This window comes from Simochromis diagramma, unplaced genomic scaffold, assembly GCF_900408965.1.
Source record: "Simochromis diagramma unplaced genomic scaffold, fSimDia1.1 OVJJ01000746.1, whole genome shotgun sequence".
In the NCBI taxonomy this organism is placed as follows: Eukaryota; Metazoa; Chordata; class Actinopteri; order Cichliformes; family Cichlidae; genus Simochromis; species Simochromis diagramma.
Window position 1 is genome coordinate 3,829,375 of NW_024386757.1, and position 25,090 is coordinate 3,854,464.

At 41.2% G+C, this 25,090-nt stretch overlaps 3 protein-coding genes across 5 annotated transcripts; 2 read left to right on the forward strand and 1 right to left on the reverse strand.

The window, feature by feature from the left end:
* Window positions 1-4,450: 4,450 nt before the first annotated feature.
* On the forward strand, window positions 4,451-5,984 carry LOC120730083 (insulin-like growth factor-binding protein complex acid labile subunit). The gene is made up of 2 exons (XM_040026203.1): window positions 4,451-5,475; window positions 5,576-5,984. The coding sequence occupies exons 1-2, from the start codon at window positions 5,419-5,421 to the stop codon at window positions 5,840-5,842; spliced, it is 324 nt and encodes a 107-aa protein (XP_039882137.1). The 5' UTR covers window positions 4,451-5,418; the 3' UTR covers window positions 5,843-5,984.
* A 405-nt stretch (window positions 5,985-6,389) lies between these two features.
* LOC120730092 (leucine-rich repeat-containing protein 15-like) lies at window positions 6,390-7,569 on the forward strand. The gene is made up of 3 exons (XM_040026216.1): window positions 6,390-6,761; window positions 6,986-7,121; window positions 7,228-7,569. The coding sequence occupies exons 1-3, from the start codon at window positions 6,690-6,692 to the stop codon at window positions 7,416-7,418; spliced, it is 399 nt and encodes a 132-aa protein (XP_039882150.1). The 5' UTR covers window positions 6,390-6,689; the 3' UTR covers window positions 7,419-7,569.
* An 8,015-nt stretch (window positions 7,570-15,584) lies between these two features.
* LOC120731340 lies at window positions 15,585-20,090 on the reverse strand. Of its 3 annotated transcripts, none has more exons than XM_040028348.1 (6): window positions 19,546-20,090; window positions 18,611-18,733; window positions 18,384-18,453; window positions 17,801-17,975; window positions 16,080-16,245; window positions 15,585-15,927 (listed from the first exon to the last, which is right to left on the reverse strand). In XM_040028348.1, the coding sequence occupies exons 1-5, from the start codon at window positions 19,621-19,623 to the stop codon at window positions 16,080-16,082; spliced, it is 612 nt and encodes a 203-aa protein (XP_039884282.1). In that variant the 5' UTR covers window positions 19,624-20,090; the 3' UTR covers window positions 15,585-15,927. The 3 variants fall into 3 exon arrangements, 2 of the variants coding, with proteins under 2 accessions (XP_039884282.1, XP_039884290.1); XM_040028356.1 differs by having other exon boundaries at window positions 18,568-18,733; XR_005695330.1 differs by lacking the exon at window positions 19,546-20,090 and adding an exon at window positions 19,192-19,522 and having other exon boundaries at window positions 18,384-18,733.
* Between the last annotated feature and the right edge of the window lie 5,000 nt (window positions 20,091-25,090).

Sequence of the window (25,090 nt, forward strand, 5' to 3'; positions counted from 1 at the left end):
TTTTCATATAAACTCCATCTATTCAGTAACTCACAGAAACAAAGATAAACCCATACATAAACTGTAAGTGATAGCATGGATGCCCTTGTTATGATCAACCTGCTTTTAAAGCTCATTATCAAATATCTGCATATGATTTGTGACCCCTGCCAGCATGAGATCTTTAACTGTGATGAAAACCACGAAGAACCCTTGTGGCTATAGTTATTAAAGTATTTCAATTACCTTTCTTATATAGTCCTTCATTACTGTGTGATCTCGTAACTCAATTACATAGAGATGAATACAAGTTTTTAATTAGTTTTTTTTGCTGCTGCCTTGAAGATAAAGCATGCAGCTGAAAATGTTCTTATGACCGATGTGTTCCCACAAGTGCTTTAACTGATATTTCTTTTACATTAATAAAGATTCTTCAACCGTCATGTGATATCATGTGAATGAATCTGATGATCTAAATGAGTCTATTAATAAATTCTGTCATGTATTTTACTAAAAAAGGATGTCAGTTTTTTATAAGAATACGCTTAAAATTATCCTGACTTTGAATGTCAAAAGTTGGTTCTCACGAGGACACAAATAAAGCAAGAACACACACATGCGCGCACACACACGCACACACACGCACACACACGCACACACACACACTCTATGTAGACCAGACAGTGAAACATGGATAGGTGCCATAATGTCTAGATGCCACTTTTCTCTGTGCTCTGTGACTCTGCAGAGCTTGCAGCTCCAGGAGTTTCGCACCCTTTTTTCACCGTCTGCTACGGCTGTTGTTCCCACACCATCACACTGGCAAGTCTTTCATATGCTGCATAGTTTCATCTGCCTGCTTCAGAGCTCAGAGAGAGTCTTGAAATCAGTAGTATATAAATTGTGAACCTACAAATCAGATTTTAAAGCCCACTGGAAGAAAGGCCACAGACTGCTGGACTAATTCTCTTTGACTGGCACCTTGTTCTTATATAACAGTGTACAGCAGAGGCTTTAATAGTGAAGTTTGTACTGTTTAAGAGCTGAAAACAAAGCAGTCAGACTTGAGGAGGATTGAGCATTGCCTAGAAATTGAGATGACAGAGTGTTCAGGTAAGTGGCACCCAGCAGGATAAAACCAGTTCGACTACTTTTCAAACGGCTTTATCTGTCTTACAGTCCCCCCCCCCCAAGTTTAGATCAGCTTTCAAGTCTAATTAGAGAAAAGATTCACCTTAGTCAGTTAAGTTATTTGAAATGATAATCAGATGTCTTTTTTCTTTTTACAGCTGAAAAGCAGCTCTTTGTGTGGAAGTGTCACTGTGGGCACTTGGTTTTTGCTGCTCTGCCTTCTTTTGAAGTTTGAAGGGATTGTCTTTGCACACAGTAGGATTATAAATGGGATTAGCTGCATTTTTGATTGTCTGCATACCTTTTTATTTTTCCCCAATAATTCTTTTTGGAATAGATTTACAGGTTTCTATTTGAAATGACACTCTGGCACATCCCTGTTATTCATGCACACCTTCTTTTAATCACCTGTATTGAAATGCTTCTCTCTGAAGTTCGTTTTCCACTCAGTGGTTTTCTTTTGATGAAAATAATGAATCCTGCCTCAGTGTTATGTTCACAGTTTTAATATAAAATGATAAAATATAAAATTTCTAAGTATATACTTTTCAAAAAACAATTACTAAATACGATTAAGAACAGAGTGTTTCTACTTATGAGGGCAAATGAGGCAAAGCATCAGACTTTAGTTGTCAACACGTTTTAAGAGGTTATCTGGTTTTGAGATAAACTGTGTTATTTCTTATGGATTTTTATGTGCTGAATCCAAATATGAGAAATAAAAAGCTGACTGACTACTGTTTCCACAATAACTATATATATTAGGGATGTACCGATATATAAAATTCACGGTTCGGTTCGATACTTTGGTGTCACAGTTCGATATTTTTTCGATTCAAAAAAATGTTCATGCCTTTTTAATTTGTCATTTATTAAAATTATAAATATATATTTTAACTCAAAGGTACAGTTTTTAAATTTAATGTTGCTGAAACAACAAAGTAATAAAAAAATAAATCTATCTGATCGACAAATCACTCATCTTTGGAAAAGAGAGTTTATTACAGGGAAATGTCTCTTTCCAAAATAAAAGCTATACTATACGCTTCTTCTGAGCTATATTCTCAGCAGCATATTAAACATATCAGGTCCCCATAAGGAGAATCATGTGCTAACGGCTGTCTAAATGACTCGGGTAAAGTTTGTAGCATGCGTGCTTGTTGTTTTTGTCTGCTTCCACTTGTCTTTGCACTAGGATGCTGTCGGAGTAAATGTGCAGTCATATTCATTGTGTTCCCACTAGTGCTGTCAGCGTTAATCTCGTTGAAATGACGTTAACGCCACAACACAGCAAATCTCCGTTAACAAGCTACCGCGGATCGCCCTGTGCGTGGGGCTGGACGGCCAACACGTTAACGAGCAAACTGCGATAACGCACTAGTTCCCACCTATGTAATTGGGCATTGCGTGGCACATCCAACATACTGTTTTACTTTTGTCCATGACACGCTTACCTTCAGGGTCATACGTCACATGAAAACCAAAATAGTTCTAAACGCCAGATCTGAATGAGGGTGGGGGAGGTTCAATTTGCCATGTTGCAACGAGAGCTTAACTTCTGTCTTGCTAGCTTGCCCTGCGCTCAGTGAATCTGCGTTCGACTACTCCGCCTAGGCTGCACTGTCGAGCGCAGATCCACTGAGCGCTCAACACAGACAGCATCGTCAGAAGGAAAGTTGATAAAATAAATTAAAAATTTTGTATTGTTCGATACATATGCGTACCGAACCGAAAGCACTGTATCGAACGGTTCAATATCAATACGAGTATCGTTGCACCCCTTATATATATATATATATATATATATATATATTTTTTTTTTTTTTTGAACATTTTATACATACAGGGAGTGCAGAATTATTAGGCAAGTTGTATTTTTGAGGAATAATTTCATTATTGAACAACAACCATGTTCTCAATGAACCCAAAAAACTCATTAATATCAAAGCTGAATGTTTTTGGAAGTAGTTTTTAGTTTGTTTTTAGTTTTAGCTATTTTAGGGGGATATCTGTGTGTGCAGGTGACTATTACTGTGCATAATTATTAGGCAACTCAACAAAAAACAAATATATACCCATTTCAATTATTTATTTTTAACAGAGAAACCAATATAACATCTCCACATTCACAAATATACATTTCTGACATTAAAAAACAAAACAAAAACAAATCAGCGACCAATATAGCCACCTTTCTTTGCAAGGACACTCAAAAGCCTGCCATCCATGGATTCTGTCAGTGTTTTGATCTGTTCACCATCAACATTGTGTGCAGCAGCAACCACAGCCTCCTAGACACTGTTCAGAGAGGTGTACTGTTTTCCTTCCTTGTAAATCTCACATTTGATGATGGACCACAGGCTCTCAATGGGGTTCAGATCAGGTGAACAAGGTGGCCATGTCATTAGTTTTTCTTCTTTTATACCCTTTCTTGCCAGCCACGCTGTGGAGTACTTGGACGCGTGTGATGGAGCATTGTCCTGCATGAAAATCATGTTTTTCTTGAAGGATGCAGACTTCTTCCTGTACCACTGCTTGAAGAAGGTGTCTTCCAGAAACTGGCAGTAGGACTGGGAGTTGAGCTTGACTCCATCCTCAACCCGAAAAAGCCCCACAAACTCATCTTTGATGATACCAGCCCAAACCAGTACTCCACCTCCACCTTGCTGGCGTCTGAGTCGGACTGGAGCTCTCTGCCCTTTACCAATCCAGCCACGGGCCCATCTATCTGGCCCATCAAGACTCACTCTCATTTCATCAGTCCATAAAACCTTAGAAAAATCAGTCTTGAGATATTTCTTGGCCCAGTCTTGACGTTTCAGCTTGTGTGTCTTGTTCAGTGGTGGTCGTCTTTCAGCCTTTCTTACCTTGGCCATGTCTCTGAGTATTGCACACCTTGTGCTTTTGGGCACTCCAGTGATGTTGCAGCTCTGAAATATGGCCAAACTGGTGGCAAGTGGCATCTTGGCAGCTGCACGCTTGACTTTTCTCAGTTCATGGGCAGTTATTTTGCGCCTTGGTTTTTCCACACGCTTCTTGCGACCCTGTTGACTATTTTGAATGAAACGCTTGATTGTTCGATGATCACGCTTCAGAAGCTTTGCAATTTTGAGACTGCTGCATCCCTCTGCAAGATATCTCACTATTTTTGACTTTTCTGAGCCTGTCAAGTCCTTCTTTTGACCCATTTTGCCAAAGGAAAGGAAGTTGCCTAATAATTATGCACACCTGATATAGGGTGTTGATGTCATTAGACCACACCCCTTCTCATTACAGAGATGCACATCACCTAATATGCTTAATTGGTAGTAGGCTTTCAAGCCTATACAGCTTGGAGTAAGACAACATGCATGAAGAGGATGATGTGGACAAAATACTCATTTGCCTAATAATTCTGCACTCCCTGTATGCATTTCTAGCTCAACCTGCCAGACCTGTTCCAGATGTTGTGTATAGGTGCGAAATAGTAACTGTATGAACGATAAATCGGATGAATACTGGATGAAAAGCACATACCATAATTTCTGTTATTATACCACAAGTCAGGACCCAGGAATTTATTTTTGTAATTTTATTGTTTCAAGAGTTTTTGTAGCATATTATCACAGCTAGAACCAACCAACAATTTTAAGCATAGTTTTCATTTCAAGCAGAGATGGGAGAAGTGCAGCCATTACATATATGCTCTGGTAAAAGTTAAAGTTCAACTGACCTAGTTAGTATTGATTAAAACAAACGCGACCTTAAACCTACATGGAAGCCAGGGGCCTTGTAACTGCTAAGAGTGTAGTGGTGAAAATATTGTTTCTAATAACTAATTTTAAATTTAAAATAATATTTTTCTGTACGATTCTAAAGGAAGGATGGAGCACTTAGCATGGCTGATACTAGCAATGCTATGGATGGCGCAGGCCATAGATTCCTGCCCTGATGTCTGCAAATGCTCCAGGAAGTCTGGCCCAGAAAAATCAGATGTCAACTGTCATAAGCGGGGGCTTCGAGCTTTTCCTTCCAAATTGCCTTCTGATGCTTGGATTGTTAAACTAGGTGTGTACATTTTAATCAAATCCTCTCTAGGATCCTTTTGACATTCAAGGAATGCATTAATCTATCTAACATTTAAGGAAACACAATGGGACCTGATTGCATCAATAACTGACTTCTTAATTGCTGCCAAAAGGTGAGAATGGTATTACCAACCTGAAGGCAAATACTCTGAGATCAATTCCAAAGATCAAGAGCGTCAATCTGGAGAGAAATGCCATAAAATCCATCCATCCCCAGGCCTTCTCCGGTGCAAAGCAATTGATGCTTCTCAATCTTTATGGCAACCACATATCCATTCTTCCACCAAGGGGGTTTCAGGTAAAGATTTTTGGAGAGGAGCACACTTTTCAGCAATAATATTACAGTAATTTGACAAAAAAAAAACAAAAAAACCCCCAACTGTTTTCTATGTCTGAAGGACCTCCTAAACCTCCGCTTCCTCATGTTGGGACAGAACCAGATTGGCATCCTGAAACCTGAGATCTTTGCTGGCATGAGAAACCTGTCAGAGTTGGACCTTACTCTCAATGCACTGACAGTCCTCCCACCGAATGCGTTCAAACCTCTGATTGCTCTCAAAGTTTTGGATCTTTCCCTCAACCGCATCCAGAAGATTTCTCCCAAGGCCTTCAGTGGACTGAGGCAGCTCTTGTTCCTCAACTTGGACAACAACAGGTCACAATAACATGTGCCATGTTAATATACATCTAGTAGTTACATTTTCCAGTGCAGGTATTATCAGTGAGAAACAAACTTCACTTTCGTGTGTTGTTATGAGATATTTCTGATCAGAGTATGATCATTACGATTTACTTGGTCTTAAATAGCCTTAGGATCTGGAACCTCAAAACTGAAGTGAGAACAAAAAAATATTAGTTAAGCTGCTCCAATAAACAATATCGCAACTACTGCTAATAGTAAGCTAGAACTGAAGAATTAGTTACTACTAAGGCAAAGGAACCAAGCAGATGTTTTGATGTTGAACTGTTGGCTGGCTGGTTTTCTCTACATCCCGTCATGGTTGAAAATATTTCCAAAATGAACGTTGAACCAACGGTGCAGAAATTATAAAAGAGATAATCTTCTGTTATCTCTTTAATGATTAGACCAAAAAACGTTTCTTGATTAAAGAATGACAAGGAAAGAATACATAATCTCATACTTTTGGGTTAGCACTTATCCTACTAGCTTAAATGGCTTCATGTGTGAATATAAGCATTCTTGAGTTTATGATACCTACATTACAGACAGAGGGGGAATAACTGTAAGAGTCCAAAACATAAAAATAAAACATACCAATTTTTACTGATATATCACAGAGAGTGTTGAATTATGGTTTATGTGTAGGGATGATGTTGCTAGGGTATCAAATATTAGATATTAGATATACTGGTGACTTTGATTTCCAAAAGGGTTTTGAATTCAATGGTTTCACAGTGTACTTTTACTTCTGAAGAGATTCTAACTGTCCCCCCATATCCAGTCTGAAGACCATTCCTTCTGGGGCATTCAAGCCCCTGCAATCTCTGGAGATGTTGGTTCTAGACAACAACCTACTATCTACCCTGACGTTAACAGCTTTGGATGGCCTGAGCAACTTGCAGGTAGCATGTTTTTCTGGTATACATAAAAACAAAAGAAAAATCAAAGACTCAGTTTCATTTTTTTAAACATATAGTATATAGCAGTTAGATGTCTTACCCAGCAGACCCTGATCTGACTAATTCTTGCACATAATAGCTAGTGTGATAACACTGCTAACTTAAATTGCAAAAACCTGCTCTATTTCCCCGAGCAATAATTATGAACATGCTAAACACTGAACCAGGAACTCTACCTGAGGAACAACGAGTTGGAGCTTCTGTCCTCTGATGTGTTCATCAACCTGCCCAAGCTTTCACAGCTGGCACTCAGCGGAAACCGCCTGAAGACAGTGGATGGAAACATGTTCACCCATATGCCTGGTAAGATAACTGCCAGCCTGCCCTTTCCCTGTCCTATTTTCCCAGGAACAAGTATTGGCGGCAGGATGCTGTTGTCGTGATAATCATTTTTTCTGATCTGTGTTAGTTCTAAAGAAGCTGTACCTCCATGACAACCCTTGGCAGTGTGACTGTAACATTAGCCCACTGGTGCGGTGGATGGGTGACACCAAGGCCACGCTTTCACCACGGCACAGCCCAAAGTGTGTGACTCCTCAAGAGCTCAGAAATAAGAGCCTCAGCAGCCTGCAAATTGATAAACTGCTCTGTCACACTTAACAGTATAGATGAGGATCACAGCGTGGGCTGGGACTCATAGAGATTTTTTTTTTGAGTAGACTGGGTGGCAGAATAACCCTCTATGATATTTTTAAACTGCAATATATTACTGTCTTTCTCTAAAATATTGTATCATGTTTGCTTTAAATGGCTAAAAATCTAGAATAAAATGCCACATTTTTAAACTAAGACAGCGATGCTTTGTTTTATAATAACATAATATAATAATAATATTACTCTTTATTTAGGTTTCTCACAAAAGTGGTGTTGGATGTTTTCCAATTTTGGTAAATGGTAAATTTTCCACTCAAAGCGCTTTATGAAACTTGCCTCATTCACACAACCACTTTTAACTATGCTTTTTCTACATAAGCGCTTTCTATCTAACATTAACACACATTCACAAACCGATGGAGAGCAACTTGGGGTTAGTGTTTTGCCCCAAAATTATTTGACATGCAGACTGGAAAACCCAGGGATTAGAAGATCGCCTGCTCTGCCTGGCAAAATAACTGCCAGCCTGCCTGGTTTACCTCCTGAGCTACAGCCACCCTCAACATTGACCCTTACTTTTTTTTTTTGCTTTATCATGGTCTCTTTAATAGCAGGTAAAAACCTTAAAATCACTAAACCTGTAGGTATAAGCTATTTGTGGGACAGAAAGATTTGCATTATCAGTGCTATTTCCACATGCAACGAATAAGTACTAACCCTTATCACCGGTTGTGAGATTAACATTATAATTCCATATTGCTTGTCTTAAAAAGACTTTGCAGGTTTGGAAAGTGATGGATTACGTATAAAGAGATTACATTAATCACATTCCAGGAAATGGTTTCTCTAATCTGTTACAGTTTATGTAAATAAAAAGGAAAAAAAAAAGGCATTTGGATAGACACTGCTAGGATTCTGTACAGCTTAATGAAATAGTGAAGACAGCTGTAGATAATGAGAAGTTATTGGATTTGTAATCTCGTCTTCATTTTAATGTGCATCAGCACATTAAAACAGCACATAGAGACCCCAAGTCTTCTTGTTTAGGCTTTTGCCCAATTACCCGGTTGCAAAGATTTGTTGCTTGTGCAGCCTAAAAAGCACCATATCCATATCCTTGGACTGGATGACACTGAACCCCAAAACTATGCAAACTCTAAGACCATGAAACTCAGTCCGTTTGTACTGTTGCATCATATTTTCAATTTCAATAAATGTGTGTGTGCCAAGTTTTATGCTCGATCTTTAATATGAAGATAGTCATTTGTTTGCATGTAATGTCCTCATTCATTGTGAACATATATTGACACTATACATAATGTTTTTCTGAAGTTATGCCAGTTTTCATATGGTGAAACATCCTGCAAAGCAAATTAAAGTATATTAACTTTTTTTAATCAAAGCTTGCATGAAAATACCTGGCAGATAAGTACAGGCTACTGTTTACAGTACTGTGGTGAGGTTTACAGTAGTGCACTGTACTAGACTGGTGCAGAGCAGCTGTGTTGCTCATGAACAGTGTTAGGTTACATGAAGGATAGCACACATCAAATTCAATTTAATCACTGAGTTCCACCTACACTAGGTTTATGCTGTTTAGGGGTGGGAAATCAGCTGTGATAGCTCATGTTACATCAGCTTATCTTATCTTACATCTGCTTACCATACTATATGAGTATCAACATCTATATGGGGTTTAAAAATATTTAATACAAATCCTATAATTGTATACATTTGTATATTTGACAGTTTATTTGAGAACTGAAACAAATGTCATAGGATAGAATTGAATGCCAGACTGGAATGCTGTGTCACAATATAATTTACCATAGCATCATACTATAATGTTTGCTAGGGCCAGTTGTATAAATCCACAAAAAGCGCCAGCACAGCTCAACTGATCACAGCCCATATATAAAATACTGTACCTCACATGCCAAATCCCACTTAAAAAGAAAAATTAGTCAGCAGTTAATGTCTGGAGGCAAAGTCACCCATCTGCAGTGTAGGCAACAGCAAAGAGATATATGTTTTTAATTGCCTTTGTTTTTCTCTGCTTGTGTTCTACATAACAGATGTTCAAGCTGAGCAAATTCATTATAATTAAAGCAGAAGCTGAGATAAAGTCTGCATTCCTTTGTATTAATATTATTTTATTATGATATCGATATGACAATTAGCTTGGCAAAACATTAGCTGAAAGAAAATTTATTATTTCTATTTCCAAAGAAATACTTTTTACCACCTTGGCCAAACTGGAAACTGGTTCTGCAGGAGAATGTCCACATAGCCGAGGGCTCTGTTCTTATTATATTTATATACTTACACTTCAGGAACTACAAAAAAGCTGTCAGTCTGAGAGGTAAGTGCATTTTTGGGAAAATACAGGACAAAAAACACTAAAAATATGGGTCTTAAAAATACTCTAGTTTAAGATTTTTGACACGTATTTTTTTGTCTTAGTCACAACTTTGGTTGAACACTTAAAAAACAACCCCATCAAAATGAACAAAGCTTAAGGTCATCACTGAGTAGGTTAACTGTTTTACACATTTGCAAACTATTCCAGAGCCTCAGGGCAATAAGAGGGAGCAAAGTTGCCTTTACCCTTTTTAGAGAGAGCTCGTTAGGAGGTTGTACTGCTGCACTGCAGCCTTCCTCATCCCTGCTGCTCTCAGACATGTATGCACTCGTCAGATTCCATCCACGTTAGGGAGAGAGACAAAGCAGATGGAGATGGTGATAGAGCAGATTATGGATGGAAACATGGAAGTGGAGAGAATAAAAAGAAGAATTTGATATGAATTTTGAGATCAGAATTCTGGTGGGGGTGTCAGCAGAGCACATATCCTGCCTACAGTATCCTGTAAAAAAAACAACAACAACTCTTTCTTTCTCCTCAAAGATTCTTTTTATTTATATTGTTGTTTTTTTGTTTTAAATCAGGCTACTACCCCCATGAAGTCTGTTTCTCATTGTTTGATCAGATACATTCACACTAGTGTCCTGCTGAAGGTCATTTCTCCAGTGTTTCCTCGAAGGGGGCTCTCTGCACCGGGGCTGTGATCGACCATGGCTGCTGGGGCTCTGTGGGTCTTCTCAGCCTGGCTGGGGGGCTTCTTTGCCTCCCTCCTGCTGTGTGCCCAGCCTAGAGGCTGCGGTCTGTGACCGGCTCCCGGTGCAGACGGCTCCCTGTGATAGTGTTTCCTCACCTGGCTCATGTGTGTCCAGCCCACTTTTACTCTTTAAGTGTGTGTGTGTGTGTGTGTGTGTGTGTGTGTGTGTGTGTGTGTGTGGGAGGGGGGGGGGGGTACATTTCTGTATGAAAAGTGCTTCATAAATAAAGATTGATTGATTGATTTTGTAGCTCTGGCACTGCTCATCCACTGTAATGAAGATGATGGCGCCGGTGAGGTCGGCTGCCGTCACGACTGCTCCGACCACTTTTTCTTTGTCTTTGTTTTTTAAGTCAGTTTTCAGCGTTTCTAAATCGGCAAAATCATCACCATTGGGTACATTAGGTATGACAGTGACACTCTTGTTTCTATTGGTATACAATGTACTCACAATTCGAAGTTTTTAACTCCGGATCCGAGCTGGCCGAGTGAGATCTCGAGGGAGAACAAAGGGAAGCGGCGGCGGCCTAGAGGGAAGCGAGCCGGCGTCAGGAACAGGCTGAGAGCTCGTGCACACCGCACACCTCTGCCTAGCATCCTGCTCGCCAACGTCCAGTCACTGGAGAACAAGCTTGACGACCTCAGGGCCAGGATAAAGTTCCAGAGAGACATTCGGGACTGCAATCTCCTCTGCTTCACCGAGACATGGCTGAACCCAGCGGTGCCGGACCACGCCATCCAGCCGGCCGAGTTCTTCTCGGTTCACCGCATGGACAGGACACGGGACTCGGGGAAGTCAAGGGGAGGCGGCGTGTGTTTAATGGTGAACAACAACTGGTGCAACAGTGCGAACGTTGTTCCTCTCACACGCTCCTGCACACCAAATCTGGAACTACTGTCCATCATGTGTCGTCCTTTTTATCTACCTCGGGAATTTACATCGGTCATTGTAAGTGCCGTTTATATTCCACCACAAGCGGACACGGTCACCGCCTTATGCGAGCTGCATGAGGCACTCACACAGCACCAGACACAACACCGGGACGCTGCGCTTATTGTGACGGGGGACTTTAATAGCGCCAACCTCAAACGCGCAGTGCCGAACTTTTATCAACACATCACCTGCCCCACCAGGGGTGAAAGGACACTGGACCACTGCTACACTACGGTCAAGGACGGCTACAAGGCACAATCCCGCCCCCCGTTTGGCAAATCTGATCACGCCGCCATTTTCCTCATGCCAAAATACAAACAAAGGCTGAAACAGGAAGTTCCGGTTCAGAGGAAGGTCGCGCGCTGGACGGACCAATCGGTGGCCGCGTTACAGGACGCACTCGATGACGCAGACTGGGGCATGTTCAGGAACAGCTCCGACGATGACGTCAACGTGTTTACGGAAGCGGTTGTGGGATTCATCGGGAAACTAGCGGATGATACCGTGGAAACAAAGACTATCACAACGTTTCCCAACCAGAAGCCGTGGGTGGATAAAACCATCCGCGACGCTCTGAGATCCCGCACCGCTGCCTACAACACGGGACTCATGACGGGGGACATGGACCCGTACAAAGCCGCGTCATATAACGTGCGGAGGGCGGTGAAAGAGGCGAAGCAGCGCTACGGGAGGAAACTACAGTCACAACTCCAACAGAGTGACTCTAGGAGCCTGTGGCGGGGACTAAGGACAATAACGGACTATAAAGCACCAACAACCGGTATGACGAACGCGGCCGTGACTCTGGCAGACGAGCTGAACACTTTCTATGCTCGCTTCGAGGCTGCAGCTAAGGTCTCCAACAATGCTAGTGTTAGCGGCGCTAACGGCTGCAGACAGGAAGATGCTGCCAGCACCGGAAACGTGCTCGTCATCTCCGAGCATGAAGTAAGGAGAGCCTTCAAGAGAGTGAACACCAGGAAAGCAGCAGGACCAGACGGCATCCCAGGTCGTATCCTAAGAGACTGCGCATACCAGCTAGCTCCTGTGTTCACTGAGATATTCAACATCTCTTTATCTCAGTCGGTGATCCCCACATGCTTCAAAGAGTCCATCATTGTTCCTGTCCCGAAGAAACCCCACCCTGCTTCTCTCAATGACTATCGCCCTGTAGCCCTCACCTCAGTAGTGATGAAGTGCTTTGAACGCCTGGTCAGAGACTTCATCATTTCTTCACTACCAGACACACTGGACCCACTACAGTTCGCTTACCGTCCAAATCGTTCCACAGACGATGCCATCTCTCATCTCCTCCACACATCACTCACTCACTTGGACACTAGAAGGGGGAATTATGTTAAAATGCTCTTCATAGACTACAGCTCTGCATTTAACACCATAATTCCCTCCACACTCACCACCAAGCTGGAGCATCTGGGACTCAGCTCATCTATGTGTCAGTGGATCTCCAACTTCCTAACTGGCAGACCACAGGCAGTAAGGATGGGCGGACATGTCTCAGCCTCCACCACTCTCAGCACTGGAGCCCCCCAGGGGTGTGTTCTGAGCCCCCTGCTGTACTCTTTGTACACATATGACTGTGTGGCCACTACCAGCTCCACCACCATCATCAAGTTTGCTGACGACACCGTCGTGGTGGGCCTGATCTCTGATAACAACGAGACGGCCTACCTGAAGGAGATTAGGAATCTGGAGAACTGGTGCCAGAGGAACAACCTCCTTCTAAACGTCAGTAAGACAAAGGAGCTGATAGTGGACTTCAGCACTAAGCAGGAGAGGAACTACCAGACCCCCGTCATCAACGAGTGCCCAGTGGAGAGAGTGGACAGCTTCAAATACCTCGGAGTTCACATCACGCAGGACCTGTCATGGTCCTGTCACATCAACACCGTGGTGAAAAAGGCCCGACAGCGTCTCTACCACCTCAGACGCTTGAGAGACTTCCAACTGCCCTCCAAGGTGCTCAGGAACTTTTACTCGTGCACCATAGAGAGCATCCTGGCGGGAAACATCTTAACCTGGTTCGGGAACAGCACCATGCAGGACAGACGAGCTCTACAGAGGGTTGTGCGGTCAGCTGAGCGCACCATCCGCTCCGAGCTCCCTGACCTGCACTCAATCTACAGCAGGCGGTGCTGGACCAAGGCCAGGAAGATCGTGAAGGACCTCAGCCATCCCAACAACAGACTGTTCTCTCTGCTGAGGTCAGGAAAGCGATTCCGCTCCCTGAAGACCAACACAGAGAGACTGAGGAGGAGCTTCTTCCCGCAGGCGATACGGTCTCTCAATCACACCACCACACAGTACTGACCCACACATACAGTTCTTACACACACTGGACTTTCTGGACTTTGTTTTTGCACAACACTGGTCACTATATTCTTCATTTCCGGTTAATACTTGTACAGCTGCTGTTATTGTGTATATATTTATTTATATTTAGATTTCTTCATACATTCTTATATAGTTCTATATTGTGTATTTTGTTGTACAGTTATTTTATTTTCAACTTTAATTTATATATTTATCTTATTCTTCCCAGTTAAATTTACCCTTCATTCTAATTTGTGTTGTACAGTTATTTCATTTTTAACCTTAATTTATATTTTATTCCTTCCTAGTTAAATTTACCCTTTTTAATTTTTCATATTTATTTCCTATCTTATTCATAGCCTTTTCCTTTTTTTTGTTTTCTTTAGGTCACGAGCAGTTGTCCAAGCATTTCACTACATATCGTACTGTGTATGACTGTGTACGTGACAAATAAAATTTGAATTTGAATTTGAATTTGAATTTGAATTTGAATTCCTGTTCCTCCTTGCACAAAGGAGCAGATAGCGATCCCACTGATAGGTTAAGGACCCTTTACGGTCCTGTCCAGCTCTCCTAGACTAATTGCCTGTGCATCCTCTGTAGGGTCCAGGTATCACATCATAGTACGAGTAGTGAAATCAACCACAGCCAAATGCAAAACGAATGAAAACATAGTCAGAAAAGATGAGGAGGGAAAAACATCAGTGTAGTAGCTAAACTGATTAACAACCCTTCTGATACATAACTGACCACATCAATATCTCACAAATGACACTTTTTGCTTAATTTTGCAGAGGGTGAAGTGTAACAACTGCCAAAAGTCCAGAAAAGAAGGCAGTTGGGTAGATGCATGGAAAAGGGCTGAGTGGTCCCCGTGGCTAATAGGACCACTTGGTACACACAGTGCATATGTACACAGCAGATTCAATGAAGTAGGTCTGAGATATTGTCCAGAAGAGCGCAGTGTTACAAACAACAAAGATACAGTGCAGGACTCTTAAGCTCCCAGGCCTCTGGTAGAGGACCCAAGATTGAAGGACAAATAAAGACCGACTGCTAAGCGAGTGGTGAATTTTTATTTTTATATGAAATGAAATCACTGCTTTGTTGTTAGGAAGGGGAAACTATCAATCGAAGCCAAAGTTGCTGTAAATATTTTAATGCTACACAGTTGGATATTTTAACATAGAGGCCAAGTGGAATGACTGAGTTTTAAATTCAGCCTCTGGTGGTCATAAGCAGAACTGCAGGTTTTGGAACTTTTCAGATAGCTTATTTATTTATTTATTTTTACCCACAGAGGCTGCCACTTATTCACATTCTTATGCTAGAATAATTCTTTAAATTCTAAATACTTGACAAAAAAAAAGTATATTAACAAGCACCCTGACTTTGGAAAGGATAGGACATACACTGTTAGACATTTTATTGTATTTTTACATTAACTTACTGGCAACACTATTGCCAGTAAGTTACTGTAATTACTGATCTACAGTATCTTTACTGTTGTGATGTTTTACAGTTCAACCACTTTACTGTAAACATATATTACAGTATAACAGCTTTACTGTAAACGTAGTTTACAGTTAGAAAGACTTACCGTGATTAAGTTTTATAGTATCACTGTACTGCAAATGTGGTTTATGGTATAACACTGTAATTGTGTACAGTATAATTTGTTTAGACTGTAATTGTGTTTTACAGCATATAAAATAATATTAACATTCATATTCAATATAAGAACATTTACAAAAAACAATATAATTCAATAAAGTAGTCTCAGAATAGTGAATTAAACCAACATTTATTGTTGATATTTTTTTTAACAAGAAAAACATTTTTCAACTGAATAAAAACAATGTCAATAACCAAAATAAATAGAAGCGTACATGAAAACTACACAGTCCTTCACCTTTCTGTGTCTGATTTTTTTTAAGGAAAACAGTTTTTCATTCCACTAAAAGCAGGACAAACCCACCACCATGAACATTAAATAAACTATTACAATTGTAAAACAAAAATCATTTACAAAATGTAATAATTATCAGTGGGTCCCAGGAAATAGAATGTGACATGGGATTTAGATTTCCGTTACCAGGATGGTCGGGTTCAGCGTAGTCTTCATCACCACCTGTCAAAGACACATCATCAATATTCATGTTTGCTCAGGTTATTCACATGTTCACATCTGTCTGAGATCATTCATACTGTTGTATGGATGTGTGTACAGTATGTATATAATTATCAGCTATGTAAAAGATATTATCATCTCTGTATTCTTACCTAGTTGGAAGTCCTCCATTCAAACTCAGAGAGCCGCTGGAGGAAGGTGGTGATCCAAGGGCTGATGCTTGTAACCTTCCTCTTTACAACACGACCTGTCTTGCGGCTTGTACCAAGTTTTGCAGTGCATTTTGTTCCCATGTCTGGATTGATCCTCACAAAGAACCTTTTAACGGAAAAAAGGCTGCTTTAATTTCAAAATTAAAACATACATTACAGCAATCACCTATATGTTTCTGCAACTGTAGTCAAGCTAGAGCTGGGCGATATAAGATTTTTTCATATCACGATATGTTTTTTTCATTTCAGGCGATAACGATATCTATCACGATATAAGCCAAATAACTATATTTGTAAGATTTAAATGTGCCGTTGCTCACAAGTAAAATGTGAAATAATCAGCAGCTTGTTTTGATTTAAATATTTATTTCCCATAATAAGTTCAACAGGGTAGATGTACTTAAGGAACATGAGACTTTTTCAGATAAATAAAGGCAAATATTGCAAACTACACAAAAGGCAGCCGCTAAAGCGTTTAAGTTTCAAAATAGAACAAACAAAACAGACTAAACTGTCAATTCCACTTAGAAACAAAATATTAATTCTAAAAATAAATCTTAGTTTGTTTTACAGAAGAACAGACAAAACTAACTTTTGTCAATATCAAATAAACTGAGAACTAAAAGGAAATTCTCAATCTCTCCTTGTTGTATAGCTGAGCTTTTCAAACAGTTTTAACAGTTACTTTAGTCCGACAAAAGCCGAATGACGAATTAGCGCTTCCAGTCAGAGACTGAGGCTACGTCCACACGTACACGGGTATTTTTGAAAACGGAGATTTTCCGTTTTCGTTTTAAAAAATAATCCCGTCCACACATAAAGGCAGAAATGAAGGAAAACGCTGCTAGGAACATGCCAAAGCAGCAGGTGGCGCTAGATTCCTAACCGTGTAGAAATGTTGGCCAATCAGAAGTCTAGAAGCCTCGGTGGGAAAAAGTAAACAAAGCTGGGGCATAGAAGCAGAACCGAGTCGTATGTGTGGACGGACAGTAACCGTGTATATGTAAGCATTTAAACACTGCAGAGAGTAGAATTAACAGTATTGTAGAAATTCATTTCACCGAAACAATAACGTGGCGCACAGTGTGACGCATGCACCAGTTTATTGTATTTCCAGACTTGCTTTCGGCACAATTTACAGTGCACGCTACTCTGTTTTTTGTCAGACTTGAAATAGCCGAAATACCTTCACACTACGGAACTTCTATGGCTCTTCCGTTCGACAATCTCTCCGGCATTGGAACCATCATCTGTTTTCTCTTCGGTGACCTTCAGTCACGCTCGGTTGATTTTTCTAGTCGGCACACTCATTTCCTCCATTACCCGGGCGGTAGGGTGGCTGGCTGCTTCCCAAACAAATACACATGTGCGGCTTGGCACTTGTGCAGTACGTAACAAGTCACGCGACGTGACGTTGCGGCTGTGATTGGTTCGGCTCTGCGCTACTTAATTTGGATTGGCTGACCTTTTTTTTTTTTTTTTTTTTTTTTTTTGTAAGAGGACAAGAGCGGCGAGGTCTATCGCAATAGTTTAATTTCTCTATCGAGTAAAAGTTATATCGCGATACATATTGTTATCGTTCTATCGCCCAGCTCTAAGTCAAGCTATCACATATATTTCATTCTTAAATGGTGTAAGCTTTAATGGTGTAAAGTATTTACCTCTGTATCATCTCCAGTGTGATGGACGCTGACTCCTGATACTCAAGGTTGAAAACGTAGTATGACGCAAAGAAGACAGCAAGGGTGCTGGCAAAGTCATGCATCTGCTCAGGCTCATAAAATGCCTTGCCCTCCAAACTGATCATCCAGCGGCTTGCAGACATGAAATTATTCCCTAAAAACAGACAAGAGTCCAATAAGACAATGTGCTCACCCTTACAAATAAGGTTTCCACAAGAATGCTGGATAGCAGGCCTCACACTGTACAAAAATAGAATCCACACGGTTTGCTGCTATTTCTCTTATTATTTATTATGTAATGAAAATTATGATCAATTACAGGGAAAAACTGCCTAATGTTTTGGCATTTTGGCCTGTGCTGAAATGTTAGGCTGTTTTTTCCTGTTGGTCATTGTGTATAATAAATAATAAGAGAAACAGCAGCAAACTGTGTGTATTCTATTTTTATACAATATAAAACAGACAAACCCCTGTTAAGTAAGTTGTTGTGGGTACAAATACCACAATAATTACATAGATTCTTTACAAAAATATTACAAGAGGATTGAAACTATTTACTTACCAAGCGCTATTACCCTTGGTGTGATGGGTAAGGTCATCTCTCTCTCAACAGACATCTTGGTGGAAAAAGCCTTTAAAACACAAAAGGAACTGATTTGAATGATACCCAAAATCATTGAAATATTTTTCCTTTGTTTATGTTGACAGTATTGAGAGTTCATGTGTAAAATTTTAAATATAATTACGTCAGCCAAGATGAAGATTGAGTTCTCTTTTTCTTGGAAGTACTTCATCAGAAGAAGGATGGCTGCTGTGGCGATCTGGTTGTGGTTCAGCTTTGCACTGTGCACTCAAGTAGCAGATGTTCAATCTCCTTGTTCCACTGAAGTCTCTGGCTTGCAATGCACCACACTGGGCGGGAAAAGACAGAGAGACAATTGTTAATTTAATGTTGCATTTATTTAACCCTTGAAAAATATATTTACATAAGTAAATAGAAGAAAAAAAAAAACACAACCCATCTTTTCCAGAATAATTCAACTAATTGCTCTTTTGACCAACCTAACACAGACGTTACATGGTTTTCCTATGAAAAAGACCCTGGAAGACGTTGTATTAAAGGAAAAAAAACATGCTCCCCTTCCCACTTAAAAAAATAATAAATATTAAACTTAGGTTGGAGTTCCTCGTGCCACCAACCTAATGTTATATTAACTTTTTAATGTTGTGTACTGCAGCTCACACAAAATTAAATAAAGCAGGCTAACCTACATGAGCAAGCTCAAAACTGGATAAGATTGTTTTAGCAGTCTCTAAATTTCCAAAAAAAAAGTTGTCTTTCTTTATTCTCATTAAATGTGCATTTTTACCTGCTGCTTTAGCTGAAGCTAAATGTCCCACTGTTAGCGTGGCCAGCTTCTCAATAGTCATAGAACAGAAGCGCAGGAGGACAATGCACCACACTCGGCGGGAAAAAGACAAAGACTGTCGTTGCGCCTGTGTTCTTCGCCCATCCCCGTGGAAAATATATATCTAAATATATATTTAAATAAGAAAAGAAAAAAACCACACACAACCTATTTTTTCCAGAATAATTCAGCTAATGTGCTATTTCGACCAAGCTAACACCGATTTTAAGCCCCCCCTCTCCCATACACAAAAAATATATATGCTCTTAAGAATTAATAAACGAGTATGTTAGGTAGGAGAGTCCTTTGTATTACCTTATGACGTCCCGTTTGCAGTTTCCACACAGAAGTCCAACAATAACGAGGTGCAAAATCTTTTGTCCTCTCGAGCATATCGTAACGAAGAGTTAACAAAGTTGGCCTGTCTTTCCTCTGCTGTCAATCACTGGATCACAGGTCATGTCAGTCAGGATATGGAGTGGTGGTTGGTAGAGGTTGGTGGGTGGGCGGGGCCAGCATGCATTCAGTGTGTGTTTCACTAAGTTGGGTTGACTAGTTCCCAGAAGAGCTCTGTACATGTTGCACGTTCAGTAAATGAGCAATTCAGTTACTGCTCGACTGAGAAGCCTCCGCCAAATTATTACAATATTCTCCACTGACTGAAGTTCGCCTTTCTGCGTCTTTTTTAAATAACTTTATTCACTACTTGTCACGAGTACAAAATTACACAAAAACAGACAGCAGCAACAACCTAAGTGAAATCCAACAACAGAATAGTGGCAAGTAAAAAAATTAACAAAAGGAAGTGTGAATGTTGTTCAGGGTTAATCAGAGATAAGTGATGGAGATGCAGCAATGTGAATTCTGCTTTTTTTATTTTTAGTTAACCTTATAGTCTTTACATATGAATGGAAGTCAATTAAGAAAACACAGAATTTTGGGAGAGATTTGGAGAACCTTGCTTTATAAAATTTCCCTACAAGGAGGCCTTTCTGCATTCTTTTCCCTCTCCCCAGGAGCAGCTGTCACTTGAATTGATCTCTATGGCAATGCAGTGGCAAGCACACATTTGCAGCAGCTGTGCATGTGCATACAACTGCATGCAGCAGATTAGATGATCAGAATTCTTGAACCTTACACACAGGCAAGTCCCCTAAAAAGTCAAAACCATAATAATTTCACTGGTATCATACTGACAAATGGCATAGGTTGGAGGAAAATCTGGAAATGGTTGGCAGTGAAAGAGTTAAAATGTAATGCACTATTGCAACCAACCACTGAAAGAGTAAAAATACACAAACAGTATGATGAACCATTCAAATCACATAATACAGTAGCACTACTGCTAATGTGTTAACGGTAGGTATAACTACTACCGCAATTTTAAAAAATACAGTAAGTAAATGTAAATAACTTTAATATACCCATAATGCAAAGCAAATTACAATAATTAACTGTAGAAATGTTTTCAGGTAAGTTACTGGGCATTTTGTGGTATTTTACTGTGAAAAATACAGCAAAGGTTAACAGTGTAGACAGGCACAGATATAAAAACATATTTCAACCACTCTGAATTACACACAACACAAAAAGGAGGTAACTGTTGTTTTAACAGGGACGTACATTCCTTCTCCATCCATATCTCTGTGATTGTTGCCTTGTACCAAAAGCGAAATCACATACTGTAAAAGAGAAAACATATATCACACATGGGTTTATTCACTATCTGTCTGACTTCCTAATGTGCAACATTTGCCACATGCATTGTGCTTTGTGTTCATATGTCTGCTGTGTTTGTCCACAAAAATACTTCCTCAGCTGCTCAGTGGAATAGCTAATTGGGACACTCAGTGGGACCTTTGTGAGACAAAGCTGCTTTCTACCTGACCCAGAAAACTACTTACAAGGCTTATTTTCCTTTTAAATATATATATTTCTATGCATCAAACTGAACTTTTTAAACATTTTTTTTTAACTAAGTATGACCTCTATGATCACAAACTTCCATCCTCTGTTGGCATCATTAAGTAGTTCATTTACTTAACCAGAGTACCTCCGCTGGGACATAAGTGTGGATAAAGGGCAACCTGAGCTGTGTTGCCTAAGGACCAATTTAGAAGGAAGGGGTAATGAATGAGTGATGAAGAGGGAGAATTATTCTTTGACTGTTCCCAGTATCTAAACAGGTCAGTGCCAGCAGAGACCTTCATTTTCTGTCCTTATTTTGTACTTTTAACCAGGACAGCTGTTCCCTGTTTACTTGTGTTTCATTGAGTGGCTCCAAAAGTGAGTGAATTTCCACAGACTTTCATATTAAAATTCTTACATTTAGAGCAAAACAAACATGGTTTTAAAAAAATGGCCCAAAAATACTTTTGCTTTCTAAAACTTTTATGCAATGAAATTCAACTTTTTGTAAAATTAATATGCATTACTGTGCTAAATTAACAAATTACGTTACAGGTACAATTATGATGTTACTTGATTTTGAAAGGTTCTTTGCTGATCTGTAAGATGGGCTAATATAAAAACAAGTGCCTTTTTGAGCTCTGTGCTACACTCAGTAGTTTGTATGCAGTGAGCATGAAAATGGTTCCATAACTATTGAGGAGTGGTGATATGGCCCTTAATTTTACTTTAATTGTATAACAGTAAATGGCAGAACAATATATGTCCAGGAAAGAAACAACTATCAGCTGCTGCTAGCGTGCACACACAGCATCTGCACCCACAGTATGCTAAATGTGGTGGAGCGTGGTCGGTGGTGTGGCTGCGGGGGCAGACACACCTGAGATGGATCGGCTCATCACACCTCGCCTGCATAAAAGAGTGAGCTGGCTCCTGAAGTGTGGTTGTTGTGTGCTTGGCTGAGATCTGAAAAGCTGCAGCCGCATGGAAATTACTACAACCGGAATAGAAGAGTGTGTCAAGAGCAAGTATGTGGTTGGGTCCGTCATTCATGCCACATTGCTGCCGAAACCCAGGAGGTGGCATAACGGAATTATGACAGGCCCAGCTAGGGGAGGCGCTGGCCTAGATGGTGGTTGAGCTTGTGGCCATGTGGAGTGGAGGGAGCAGGTGGCTGTGTTTCGCCGCCAGTGGGACCAACTGCAGGACTGGTCCGAGCGCTGGATGCAAAGAGAGTCTGGCAGCTTGGATCGGTTTCTGGTCGACACTGCCGCTGCCTCCACTGACATCCCTCGACTGCAGGGGAGTGGCTCATGTCCGGTCTGTTTTGGCGCCCATGCCAGCCACAAAGGTGAGACCGGGCAGGGCACAGCCTGCCTCCGCACTCCCACTCAACGGGTGGGAGCGGCTGTGCCGGCAGTTGCCTTCAACCGTTCCTGTTCCCCGGATGAGGGCAGCCTAGCTACCTCCGGTTCCACCACCTGTTCACCCACCTGCTCAGCCCGACCCAGTGGATAGAACGCCCGGGGGGACCTGCTCAACCCGACCCAGTGGATAGAACGCCAGGGGGACCTGCTCAGCTTGAGCCGGGAGTTGAGGTGCCAGGGGGACCTGCTCTGCCAGAGCTGGGGGTCAAGGCGCCAGGGGGACCTGCTCTGCCGGAGCCGGGGGTTGAGCGCCGGAGGAACGTGCTCGGCCTGAGCTGGTGGACAGTCTGGGGGAGAGTCCTGCACAGCTGGAGCCGGGGGTTAGCGCAAGGGAGAGGCCCCGAGTCGGGGGTCTGCGTGCCAGCGAGACCTGCCTCGCTTCTACCACAGGTCAACATGTGGTGGGGTCCTGTGAGCAAGCCGCCTGCCACGCCGCCTGTGAGCCTTGGCCACATCCGCGACTGCTGCACCGCCACCCCTTCCCACACAGCCAGCCTCCAGACCAGCTTCGTTGTCGCCACTGGAAATCGGTCGGTCCCCTGATGCCATACATCCCTGCCACGGGGCCATGGGCTGGGGATGCTCATAGTTGGGGTTGATTCCTGCTCGTGGGGCAGGGAGTATATCTCCCTGGATGTCTCCCCGGCCTCAGTCGGGCGATGGGGGTATGTGGTGGGTCATCGGCTCATCACACTTCCCCTGCATATAAGAGTGAGCTGGCTCAAGAGGCGTTATTGTTGTTTGTTTGGGTGAGAGCTGAAAAGCTGCAGCCGTATGGAAATTACGACAACCGGAACAAAAGTGTGTGTAAAGTGTAAGTATGTGGTCAGGTCTGTCATTCATGCCACACTAAACAAAGCTAATAAAGTGGTATTAAAGTTGAGTGTGTGCCAACCTCATTTGGGACACATGTGCCAGAAGCACAGTGCACAGCCACCTGGGCATAGTGTAAATATGCACTGTGTGTTCATATTCTTACAGTAAAAATGTGGTATTCAGTTAAATCAATACTTCATGCAAAACAAAGAAAAATACAGTAAATAATGACAGAAATCACATCTGACCAAGAGTGCCATCTGTTGGTCAGAAAGCAACATTGCAGGTAACGGTCAATATACAGGGCATTCAATTTATATAAGGGACAAATATATAACAGAGAATAAGAGACGAGCCAATTTTGCTCATTTTATGGGATGTACCGGCTAAAACGGGCCAGTTGGTGACCCTAGTGTTGATTGCTATAAAGTGGTTTTTAGGCCGATTTTAAAATTTGCTGTAGCTTTCGTCTTAAACTCTAAAAGAAAGAAGTGGGACTGGTAGAACGCCCTGCTGGGGTGTGCTATAGCAGCTTCCTGTCTGCTTAACTGTAACTTTGCTAATTTCGCTAATTTCACTAATTCTAGCATGTGGTGTTGATGACTTTCAAGCATTTTAATGTGATTATCTAACAGAAGAAGAAATCTGTTCTCCAGTTTTTGGCACATGAAATATTGTATTTTAGCTTTTATGTTACATAGTACACATTAGCAGCTAACTGTGAGTATGGGACGCATCCTGTCTAAAGTTAAACATTGCTAACCAGGCTTGTAGCATTAGCTGATAACTTAGCACTTAATTAATCAAATATATTTAAAAAAATCAAACATGGGGGCTTCTGGCTTAATTAGCACCGCTCTGCATTCAGTCTGAACACACCTTAGACTCTGGTGTGTCGCCACATCTAGGTGCCAATAGCAGTAACTGAGGAGCTGTGGGACAAGGACATGGTGAATAGGACTTTTTACTCAAGGACAAGCTTCAAACATCAGCCTTCCTCTTGGAGTTTATGTGAGTCTTTATCAAAAAGAGAGGAGTAGGCAGATGAGGATCATGGAGGGGTCAAAAGGTGCTAAATAGCTTTCCAGGTGTAAGAATCAGAGAATAACATTTGAAGTGAAAGAGGTTATTTTGTTTGTTGATGGAGTGAAAGCAATTGCGGATAAAGCCAGGGCTCAACATTGTTATTTACCATCAACAATATGCCATATATATCGCTTTTTGAGTCCTATCTTCCAAAGAGTTTTACTTTAAGAAACGTAAAGCATTTCTTTAGTTTTTTGTTTTGCTTCTCAATAATAAGCAAGAAAGTTTTTCTTTTACAAGCCGTGCCTTTCTTACAAATGATGTTTGCCCATATTTTATAAATTTATGACTCATTTATGACTCCAGCAAGTGTTATATGGGCCTGTCTAGCGACAGAGAAACTGACTTAGCTACAAACTGTGAGATGCACCGTGCCGAGCTACAGCTGTCAGAATGAAGAGAGGAGCACAGTGGAGATTCAGGTCAGGGATTTCAGCAGAGTGTGGTTTAGCACAGTCCTGCTGCTGTGGCACAACTACAGTCAATCACTATAGTCTGTGTTTGTATTCAGCTCACAGTCTGCATGCCTTTGGTTTAAGCAATACAGCAAACACATTGCTGCTGAAATCACAGGCTGTTACGTAACTGTGCTTTGCACGTCTTTCTGGGTAATAGTGCAAAAT